The sequence below is a fragment of the Acromyrmex echinatior genome, chromosome 18 (assembly GCF_024713525.1).
Source record: "Acromyrmex echinatior isolate Ae372 chromosome 18, ASM2471352v2, whole genome shotgun sequence".
NCBI lineage: Eukaryota > Metazoa > Arthropoda > Insecta > Hymenoptera > Formicidae > Acromyrmex > Acromyrmex echinatior.
In genome coordinates this window covers 381561-393992 of record NC_141869.1, presented here as the reverse complement: position 1 = coordinate 393992, position 12432 = coordinate 381561, and the positions used below count along the sequence as shown (strand labels likewise).

The 12432-nt window shown below is 34.5% G+C and overlaps 1 protein-coding gene across 1 annotated transcript; it reads left to right on the top strand.

The window, feature by feature from the left end:
* The first annotated feature begins 643 nt into the window (after positions 1-643).
* Positions 644-6788, top strand: LOC105150601 (pickpocket protein 19). Its single transcript, XM_087415713.1, has 4 exons — positions 644-3429; positions 3491-3547; positions 3663-3887; positions 4608-6788. The coding sequence occupies exons 1-4, from the start codon at positions 3222-3224 to the stop codon at positions 4871-4873; spliced, it is 756 nt and encodes a 251-aa protein (XP_087271839.1). The 5' UTR covers positions 644-3221; the 3' UTR covers positions 4874-6788.
* The last annotated feature ends 5644 nt before the right edge of the window (positions 6789-12432 follow it).

The window sequence follows — 12432 nt, the reverse complement described above, 5'->3', positions numbered from 1 at the left end:
TTCAAGAAATGAGATATTTTCACTTTTTCCAAGTGCGGTGTTATATTTTCTCTCCCTTGGAGTGAGATTTCACTGCAAAAAATTTAGAGTGCATTATATACATTTATTTAGGATGCGCCGACGGTGATTGACATTGAATCGATGCATTATGGAACTTCGTATCTACCCTTTCCGAGCGTGACCCTTTGTCCGTATGACCGCGTCGACTGGAATCGAGCCCTCGAACTCGAACCAAAAATTTTTCCTAATGGTACAGATAAAGCAAGTCTCGAAACTTTTCGGAAAATATTGGGCAAGCTTTCCATGATGAGCTTCGGAGATTTTGATGAACTGGATTTTCTGAAGAATCAAAATGTCCATAGTCTCGCGGGTAGAATATTAATTTTTTTCTAAACTTTTTTATGCAAACGTGATCGAATTATAGCGTGATTAATTTTTCTAATTTTATCTTCAATACTTTAGTTAGAGACAAGACACTGATGTCTTGTGAAACGGTAATTAATATATAAATTTTGATAACATTGTTTAAATTATCTTGAGCGTTTTAAATGTGTGCATATTTTATATATTATATGTATGAATGCGTTTGCGCTTCTCTTATTGAAGTTGAAAAGTAATCATTATTGAATAGGTATCAACATAACTCAAGTGCTATATGAGGCGATGCCACGCTGCGATCAATTACTGTCCTCTTGCTGGTGGCGTAACGCCGATCGCAATTGCTGCGATATCTTCCAGGTGCAGAAGACCGAGTATGGTTTCTGTTATTCGTTCAATTCTGAAGTAGCACAAACACCTCCAACGGATCCTACGGAATCGCGGCCACGTAAAGCATCTGGCTACGGCGATTGGACCGGTGTCAAGGTTACGATTCATCTAGGAAGCATAACGAAGCCATCACACACAAATTCTAGTGATAGTAATGCCAGTATGTAATATTTTATGTGATAAGATGTAATGACCTATGTGATTTATACGAAAAACCAGTGCTACCTAGAGATGAAACAGGAAGATGCTTCGCTGATATTCGTTTTACAAAAAAATATCATCTTGAATAAATGGTTTTGAAAATTTGAAATTGCAATGACCTGATTCACCTTCTAGATTCACGCTACTGGTTATTGCCTTCACTTCGTATTTGAAAGATCCAAAGCATGATCGGTGCAAATTCAACAGCTTCTCAGCAAATTTGCTTCGCTAGACTTGTCTGAAAGTATAGAAATGCTTCCAATACAATATCGCGTCTATACAATAATATAAAACGAATATATATAAATATGTATATCTATATTTTCATTTTATATTGTACATGTAGACAAGGTGTTTCGGAAATCGTGGTACAGGTGACAAGGAGATGGGTTCTCATGTAAAAATAAGTCGAAAATATAGTATAAAATTGTTTTGTACAGAGTTCTATTTAAAGAAAGAAAATCAAATTTGAAAATTGTTTTCGATTAAGAGGTAATATTATACAAATACAAACGTTCGAAGAAGTGAAGAATGTGAACACATTATCATTGGTTCATGCGTCTTTAATCTCCGATAAGTCGTCTGCAACATGTAACGAGTGATTTTCAACAATTTTTCAATTCAACATAAAATAATACGTTGAAACTTATTGTTTTATTTTAAACTATACCAAATTCAGACTGACATAGAAATAGCGATGAATAGTCAGATTGGATAAACCAAGTAGATTGTCTGACCGTGCAACCAGCACAACCCACACAATGCGCGACGGGTCTGCTGCGATAGAATCAAGCGAACATTGTTTTGCCTAAAGTCATTATTCTGCACACGTAGGATATTAATTACGTTAAGATCATTGTATTCTTAATGTTTCTTGTCGAGATGATTAAATGATAATCATGTTAATTATTTAATTTTCAGCGCTTTATTTAAGCAAAATTTACATACAATCAGTTTTTTATATTGAAAAAATGATAGGTGGATTTTAAAGAGAAAATTTAGACCTTTTTTTATTCGTATTTTAAAGAATACTTTAAGCATTACTTCATTCGTTTTCTGCAGTGAATGATAAAAATTAAAAAAAAACTTTTTATTTCAATGTTAATTTAATGTTGAATAATTCGATGAAAAAAATATGACGTATAATATAATACTCAACAATATGCAAATTAAAGATTTATTTTTTTGAAAGCTATTAAATTACTTTTGTGTGTGATTTTTAATTTACGTCATGGAACTTTGCAAAGCTTATAAAAAATTTTTAGATTCGACTGATCTCCATTTGTATCCGTATAACTCTAAAAAAATTAGTCAAATCGTTATCTAAACTACTGATCTGAAAAGTAAAGACTTTGAGCTTTAAAATGCTTTTTGGATAATTTTATTATGGTAATTGTTAACAAAATTACATTCTCTCTTGAAAATTTTATATTTTTGAAGGATAGACTAGATGAGGAATAGAATCCATTAATTTTTTGGGTAATTTTTTTATGTTTATTCGTAACCCTTTATTGTACCCCTGTTTTAACATTTTTATGCAAATTGTATGCATAATTTCAATTTAGATTATCATGTATTGTTTGTTATTGCATTATTTGGACAAAGGGACATAAATGCATTATCTGAATAAACATTTAGCATAAATCCAAACTAGAGCCAGGGAGAGAGAGGAATCATATAATGGCAAACTGGATGTAAACTCGGCTAAACTGACGGATTAATAACTAATATTATTTCTGTCGAGATCCGTTAAATGACGAAGTATACACCACGACATATCGTTACTAATCCATCGTTATGCAAACGCGTCGCAGAGTCTCGCAAATATGATTTTAATATCCTCGCGAAAGCCGTCGACCACTAGGATACATTTTGAATAGGACGCGACTTCCATTCTGCCATAATGTCGCTCCTTTATTACCCATGCGAAATGGAAAGGGATTTATCGTAAACTGCAAAATCGATATATCGGCGCCGTATTGCACGAGGCAGTTATTGAAATGTCGCCTTCAAAGAACTTCACGGTCCTTGTACCGTGGTACCGATTCTAAGCTGCTTTTACCGGATCTACCCAGTCCAGATTTATAAAAAAAAAAATAATTTTTATGTAAAAGGTTAAAAATTGTATCTCCTTGAATACCTTCATCAATATCATTAATCTTAATATCTCAATAACAAATTGTTACACAGAGCAGGTTGATGGCGTTGTGGTGATAATAAACGAGCCCCATGTCTGGCCCAACAGTGGTACTATGATACCGTCGGGTTCGCGGGTCAGCATGTCTTTACAATGTATTTCTGGATACGCTACTCGGCGAGTTCTCGAACTGGACAAGGATAAACAACCATGCCAATACGATGAAAACGGCGTGTATCACCAGGAGACCTGCTTGTCGCTTTGCAAACGTTACTGGGTTGCCAAGTATTGCAGTTGCAACCCATCTTTTTTTTTCCCCGCAAGTATGATTTCTTACATTTAGCGGAATGACGTAACTTCATTAATGTTTCATTCATGTTTCAGACACCCGTTTTCGTGACTGCACCATCGAGGATTTCATTTGTCTGATCACTTATAATGGTGAGCAAGCTCTCATTGGAAATTTCATTTATATATTTCGTGAATATGTATTTTAAATATAATTAACCAAAATGAATATAATTTACTTTGGTGAAACGTTGAATGGCGACGCAAGATTTGTTCAACGACTACATTGTTCACTTTGGCGACGACTACCCACACGACATTCCTAGCATGATTTGCAACTGCTTGCCGGAATGCGACTACTACATCTACAATACTCAGTTTTCTAACGTGCCATTACATAACATGAATGACATTATGTTGGACGTACATTACCTAGGGCAAACTAGTTTTCGCTATAAAACGGACATAGTTATCTCACCAATGGACCTTCTCGGTAAGTTCTCTGCATTTTTCAAACAATGTATACGTATGTTGTATTTCTTTCTTGCCGAAAATCTCTCGCCTAATATAAAAAAACGATAAATAAATTGTAAAATGAATTCTTTGGTTAACAGTTTTTATCGAATTTATATTTATTTACAATTACATTAGAGAGGATTTAATTCCGGAAAAATTAATAGTACATTATTAATCAGCGTGATTAAGTCGGATTTGAGAAATTTATAGAAACGAGATGAAAGAACCGGAAATGGAAAAACGTAAATGCCATTTTATTCAAATTCACTTTCGAGGTTTGCGGAGAACTTTAATTTGCGGTACCTTAATTATTTCCCTATCTCTATTAGCCGTTCCGCAGTGGTTTCCTAGCATATAATGAGTCCCGCGAGATAGTAAGTTACGAATTCATAGTATTCTCATGCCTTTTGCTCAAAATGTTTACGTGGTAGCTATCTTGGATATTATTCGTGATCGTATCATAAGAAAGTAAAATATCTAGCTACAGTTGCATGCGAGATCGGTGTGTAAAATTTCGCCTAGATTATGGATTAAAACCACGTTCTGAAAATTAATGTTAACATGTAAATCACGCTTAGAGCAACCCGTTTCAATTTCGCTCCATTATCCATCGACATGTTCCGTCAGTATCATCGAATATTTTGTCACAATCATCATATTAATAACTTGAACGATTTGCATACTTAATTCGTTGCAGTATCTTTCGGCGGTATAATCAGCTTATTCCTGGGCGGTTCATTACTCAGCGTTATCGAGCTAGTTTATTATCTGGTGAGTGTGATGTTTTCGTCTCTGCGATCGCGATTGAAAACCAAAGAAGAGCCGAGAAACCGATCAAGCGTGATGCACGTCCATACGCGAGTGCTGCCCATACTGGATTACAATCCTCTAAAATCGCGGGCGAGGAAGATACCGATTTTCACGAATTATGGCCTCGCAGAGTTGAATTTGAACAGATATTGAATTACCGTGAAGTCTTTCAATGGGCGAGCCGCTCGGAGAGTTTGTATCAGCCGTGCCTGACTGCGAAATTTGAGAAGGTAAAATAAGAGAACTTTATCGCTCTGAATCGATATTTATATGTCGAAATATGGACACATTTGCGTGTGCGAGCGCGTATATTCCATTAATAGAATTCTATGCTTTTCAAAATCGAGAGAAATAAATTTTTTGAAAAAGAATTAGATATTCTTGTACTAAATCGCCTGCGTGAATCAAGAGTACTGTTTGTTGGAATAAACGGATGTCATCCCGTTTTTCATAGACATGTTGGTTATTGTGTTTTACCGTGAGACTGTCCCTATAAATCAGGAAGTAGCTGCGATATTGATCGGATTTGACAAGGAAATCGAGAATGCCTTGTTCACGTGAAATCTGGTATCTATCTTCTAGAATCCATGTTCATATATGTGGATATATGTATGTGTATGAGAGAAAGGGGAGGAAGAGGAGAGAGAGGGGGAGGAGTAGAAGAAGGGAGGGAGGGGAGAGAGAGAGAGAGAGAGCAACTCGTATTTTATTCAACGTTATATATGATACGTACCTTCCATCTTGCCACTTTGCGGCCGCGTAATGCTTGACTTCAATAATATACGCTATACATTTTGCATGCATCTCAAGCGACTTCCTTGGCTTTTTCGAGATGGACTAGCGAGTCGAACAACTGTACAACAACTATGTATATTTACTCGTTATTCGAGAAAAATATCATTAATAATATTAACGAGAAAGCATGCAATGCATGGAGAGAAAAGTAAAAGAAGAAGATATAAAAGCAAAGAAGAAAATGTAAAAACAATTATTAAATACAAATATCGTTTGATAAATTAATTAAATTTTAAGAAATTAGTGCGCGTTATATTTTATTAAAAGATCGTCTGATTTTAAGCAGAAATGGAAAATGTAGATATAGTCTGACAATGAATTATTTACATTATATTCTCTACCGCAAACATACAATTAGAGAGTTGCTCTATAATAAATAAGTTAAATAAATTAATATGTAAAGTAAATACGTAAATTTTAGCTAACAAATTTTATTTTTATTAAGTTAAAACAGTAAAAACAGAAAAATGAATTAATTCTTAATATTTTCTTATAATTCTTGGCTTTATATTTTAAGAATTTTTATTTCTCCTTTTTTTATAAAATAAACTTTATTTATTCCTTTTTTATAAAATAATTTTATATATTCAATTGTTTGAAAACAACTGAGTGTGTGGTTCAAATTATTTACAATTAATTATGTTACAATTTATTATTTACACTAATTAATTATGAAACATGAAATGTGAGATATATAAATATAATCTTGAAATGTTTGTATATTATTAAGTTTTCAGATTGTTGTGAAATATTGTATAATGTTCTATTATTTAAGATAAAAATTGTTCTCTACACTTGCTATGCATGTCAAAATATCACAATATTAATGTACGTACGTTATGTATTATATCATTACGTAGATATGTTATGTATATGCTATAGATATTATCATGTGTTGATAATTATAGAAATATGAATCAATTAGATATTTAATTATACTTTGAAATATCGAATATCATATCAATATTAGATATTAAATTACTTTGTAATTAAATATTAGTATAACTGCTGACAAAAAATATAAACAAGATTCATATATTATGAAAAACAGGACGTAAAATAAATATGTAATTATACATTTTTAAGTAGCAATTTTACGTTGGAGAATAAATTCTAAATTAATTTTAAATGAGATAAAAATGTTCTGATATACATAAAAAGTGCTAAGGTTGCAATTCCATGTATGCTTTAGTTATCGTCATTTCACACTGTAAAGTGCTTGTGTCGACAAAATGTAGCCACAATCGTACAATTGCAGAATTTTAGATGATCGTTGAAATGTATGAATAACGGGAATAAATCGTGCAGATGGTCGTACATTCGGTGCACTCGGTAAATTGCCGGCCGCGGTTCACACCATTTGTGAGAGACGTACGCAAATAATGCATAAAGATTCGAGCATTATCTTGCAACTTTAATGCTCGTGATACGACATTGTTATCGATTATATTATATAATGACATTATTACGTAAGTATATGTATTTTGGCAACTATATTTCCAACCTACTTAAAAAGAAAAAAAGGAGCGGGCGTCAGGAAGTTTTACGAAAAATAATAGCAGGTTCGTTGTTATTAAGGACGCAGTTATATTTCGCGGCATGGCGATTTTTCAAGCTACGATGGACTGGATTTTTCCCTTTAGACAACGCTCATTTTCACGCTATTGAAAATAACTGACGCACTTAAAGCAGCAGATAAGACACGCGCCTCCCATTTTTCTATTTTCCAACGCGACACGCGGGAAACGCTTTAAAGCGTACGTGGTTGAGCCGGAAGTAAATGTACCAGCTGTCTGGCCAGGCTCCATTTGGCCATTTATTATTTATGAGAAGGATAGGGAAGAGAGGAATGGGGAGGTGAGAAGTTGTGCCGGCCATCCTACCAACAACATCAACCATCCGGAAAAAAATCCCTTTCTTGCGCTTATCTCTTTTTAGGAACGCCATCCGCTGAGATTCATCCACCGTGAAAGGGAGATACTTGACGAGAGAATATGTCTCCCTTTTCTCTTTTTTTTCTACTGCGTTTTAAAAGCATCCGTCAGATTGAGCCAACATAGCCTATTATAGACTGCACTGTTACAGTTGCAATGTTATTATGTTATACCTTATATATAATCAATTGAAATAGTCAAATTCTTTTTCGAGTGTACAATTACGTATGGTATGTATACATGTGTACGTCTACTAAATAAACAGACTGAAATTCGCAAATGGTCATTTTAACCACTTCAGTTTTTCTAGTGATAAACTCCTGCGGATATTACTTGCAGGATTTGGTTCGGGCAGACCAAAGATCTACGGTTGAACAGAAATACATAGAAAAACGAAGTAGCTAAGAGAGAAAAGGGAAAGCTTTGGAAGTGCAAGCAAGGGAGCGGGGAAAGGAGGTGATTGCTGGTAGCGGGACGGAGCACTACACTGTTCGAAGGAAGACGACGAAGTGGGAAAAGGCTGTGGGAAAAGGCTGAAGAGACTAAAAGGAAAAAGAAAAAGGAGAAAAAGGGATGGAGAAGAAAGGGAAGCAGAAAAACCGATCGTTGTCAGGGAAACGAAGGAAATCTGCATTTTGTCAAACTGTCGCTTGGAAGTTCGCGGGGCGCGTCCGGAGCATGGAGGGTGAAAGGTGAGGGTGGGAGGACGTGAGCAAGGGAGAGTAGGGTGGCAAGGGATCGTCGAGTGGCAGGAATGGAAAAAGGACGAGCAACGGCGCGGCCTGGCTTCCGAAGAAGGAAGCGGCGAAGTTTCGAGTAACTCTCTGGCGTGCTGTTATCTAAACCCTTCACGTAGGCGTCTCGAGTGGATCGAGGTCGAAGGCTGCTCCTTGCCGGGAATATCGGCGCATTACTTTTGATAGGAATCCCGCACGGTAACTCGCCTCGTCTAATTGACAGCAAAGCGTTGTCTTGATCCTGTCGTGAATATAAGAATCGAGATAAGATGTATAAGATGTGTGCCTTTTCGATGAAAAAAAAAATTTATTAATATCACTTCTTATTATTATTCATTATTATATCATATATACTTCATTATATGCACTTAAAGCTATACTTCATTATTATATCATACATTAATATTGCAATATCAAGTGGAAATGGCATCACAGGTCGTACTGATTTATACGTCTCGATTAATTTTTCTCAATAATCCGGAGCAATGTAATGATTATTGAATTTGATATTCGTATATATGATTTCATATATGTCAATATAATTTAAAATAATTCTGGAATTAATATAACTATCACATGTAGCTACGTCTATGTATAAATTACAATTAATTATACTACATTAATGATCTTATTTAACAATAATTATAATGATAATTATACGACATCAATAATGTAATACAGAACAATTTTTATTTTTCTATTATATTATATTAAATCAATTAAACTCAAGTAGCCACATTTAACATCAAATACATCGCGAAGGCACAAAGTAAAATCTTCCTTTCCAAATGAGCATCCTATCGGTATTATTCGCGACATCACCCTCTAGAAGAATGAGCTCATTACGATAAATGCAACGTCGATGACTATTAAGGAAGACAGGCACTTTCAGTCGCTGTCTGCTCTTCGGTTCCGATAAATTAAATCTTTCTTTCGATCTGCGTACGCTCTCTCTTTGTCCTTTCACTTCGGGAAAGGAATCGTATGACTCCGATGGTGACGATGAGGAAGAAGCATCGTTTGCTTGGCTGCTTTCTTGGTAATCTTGAAATAGGGTATAGCAGTACGAGCATTGGTCCCTTGCCAAGCGACTTTAAACTTCCTTCCTCTCCGAGAATTGGAAATGTCCAGAAATGTCTTTGTCGACGCGAGGTCGTAAGGATTATAGTAACGGAAAGCAGAGAGGGGAGCACTCGTAGAAAATTCGAATAGCGCATCAATATCAAATGCGCGAGAAATACGTAAAAGTGTAAAACTTTGTGATCAGTGCTTCAAGACTTAAGATTTTCATCCAAGAGAAAATTTTGTTCAATATTATAAAGAAAAAGAAAAAAAAAATGTTAAAACCTGCAGAAAAAAATGATACAATATAAACGTTATATCTCAAATCTGTTAAAAAAATTCTGAAATAGTTGAAGCTATCATCGCGCTTGAGAGTCGATATTACGGACATACGTGTCATTCCCAACAGAAACGACGAGACACTTTACGAAACTCCCATCTCTTTCTCGCTCGATCTTTCGAATGCGTTTTCGCGAAAATGGAAATATGGCCTTCGAGCGTCGTCGTTGGCTTTAGAGCTGGCGCGTCGCAGTTAAATCTTCCTGAAACGCAATACCTTCTTTCTGTGCGCAAGACACACGGTCTCGCTGGATCAAGCGGCATGCATTGCGAGCACAGCTGCACGCTCTTGCTGAGAGTTCGCGAGCGCGAGATGCATAACTCTCAATTTGCCCGTCGGCAGACCCGATATTACTTCCCTTGTATTCGATACACAGGGTGTTTCGCTATAGAATGTTTTCGAGAATACTATTGTCAATGTAATTCGTGGAACTTTTATGTGTGGAAAAAAAAAATTTTTTTTCGAAAATTTTGTACGCGAGAATTTCATTAATAATTATTAGTGTAATATATGTACACTTATTCAATTGTATTCAACAATTTATTAATTATTAATAATGTAAGCTAATGCAATGTAATTTAAATGATGATAATAATAATAATCGTTACAATATTTATATATAAAAACATTGATATCATTTTGACCTAGAAAGAATATTCCGTTGCGGGACACCTTGTATAGTTCAACCCGCTCTTAGATATGGGAAGACTATACCCTCGGAAGTGGGTGATACTTCAGTGGAATGGCTTGCCACGTCGTCGCTAGGCTCGTCGATATTCCGGATAGTTTTCCACCGGGAAACGCGTCCGCCCATTTTTCTCGAAGCGTATAGAAAGTTGGAGCGACACGTGGATGTTTAGCCCTGAGCTGCTATCGACAAGTGCATTCTTCGCAACCGCGTCCTCTAACGAGTAGGTTTTGTAAGATACAATAGAAATATGATGAATACATCGGCATCTAAAACATGATTGCATAGTGATTTCTAAAGAACAATAATGTTTCTGATTAATAATAATGCATGTAATAATAAATTAAAGGAGATACAAAGTACACACAGGAAATTTCTGAATGATGTCGATAAACTTTTGATTTTTCCTTAAAAGAAATTTAATTGAATAATTTGTTTTTCCAATAACTTCTGAATTTTCATCTTTGGATATCAATTGTACTTTTGAAAATAATACTACTAATATTGCTACTAAATTAGTTATAATCTTTATCATTATGTATATACACATAACACAATGCTATTCACATTCCCTGAGATTTCCAGCATCAGACTTCAAGAACTGAAGGTTACTTTTCACTCAGGTACATCTTATTGTTTGAATCTTATTCGAGGATTTTGCCACAAACTGTAAGAATATTTCACATGAAAGCCCTTGATATCTGAACCAAGAAATTTCCCAGAAATTTCCTTTAATTTCTAAATCAATGTGGCGTGCAGCGTATAATATACAGACTTAAAAAACGGGAAAAAAAGAGCTACGACCCAAAAAATTATTCAATTACATAGTTAATGAGTAACATAAGTAAAGAAAAACAATTATATCCTTTAGTTAAGATTTAATACAACGTGCAATAAACAAATAGGCATTTCGATCGCGATCGGATTATTATCAATGTTAAAAACATATAGAATATTATAAACGGTAAAAACAGAACATAATATAAATTTATACTTCGCTCTCTAACAAACGATGGTAACATTAATCGATTGAAATCCTGTTCGCAGTTATATTATAACTTGGAGACAGTCGTCGCATGATAATAGATAATATCGTCAATCATTAAATAGTTGGAATATGTCCTTTAATATAATGTAAAATTGGAGAATGAACGCACACAATTGAATTTTATTCTGTAGGTAAGATGTAATGTACAAGAATTATGTGTCAGTGAAAAATTAATTATTGATACAATTAAAAACAAAGAAATTGATAAAAATAGCAAAGGAGATAATAAATTTCTGTGCATATAAATGTTTGTCTTTTTTCGTAGTCTACGATACATACGCTTCAGCCTGTGAATCTACAAAACTTTGAGATAGCGCAAGCAATGACGTAGAAAATTCAATCAGTTCGATCGTGTCAGTTTTGCGGGTAAATCGTGCATTGTTAAAGTCGATTTAGCGTATATAGAGAAGATAAACATAAAGGCGTATACCGCGTTAAATAAGAAGAAAATCTACAGATTCTAGTAAAAACAAAAGTCTGTGAAACTAGAATCGTCCGAGTTGTAAGTGTGCAAAGATAAAAATTTAAAAAGATCTGAACTGCAAAACTCACATCCATATATACCAAGTCGTTTACATTTTTAAAGTTGACGTATCGTCAATCCAGAGTAATCTCATTTTCCTTTAACAATTTCTTTCCGAGCGAAGAGATGCGATTAACAGTATGGAGTCGGACACGATTAAGATCACCTGTCGACTTGGTTTAAATTTAACTATCGATCTGGGTTTTACTGTGTTGCTCTCTCATATTTTCAACTTCGTTTTTTATCCGATTAACTCCACAGCCATATAAAAATTCGAGACGAAAAGTGCCAGACATAACAGAATAATCGAAATTTAATTATAAGGAAAGATAAACATTAAATAAAAGTCTTTCTACTAAGAAATATTACAGCTTGTGATCGAAAAAATATTTTAAATTAATCATAAAGTAATAAAATTGATCAATAATTTTTAAAACTTCCAAATGCTTTTAAATCTTCATGCTTTTTAAATATACAGAGTGTTCAGTAAGTTTTGACAAAGCGCTCGTGTGTAGAGAGGATGTACTAAATTGAGTCAAAAAGTCCTCTATTATTTTGCAATTTTTGCAATAGTCAACGAGATAT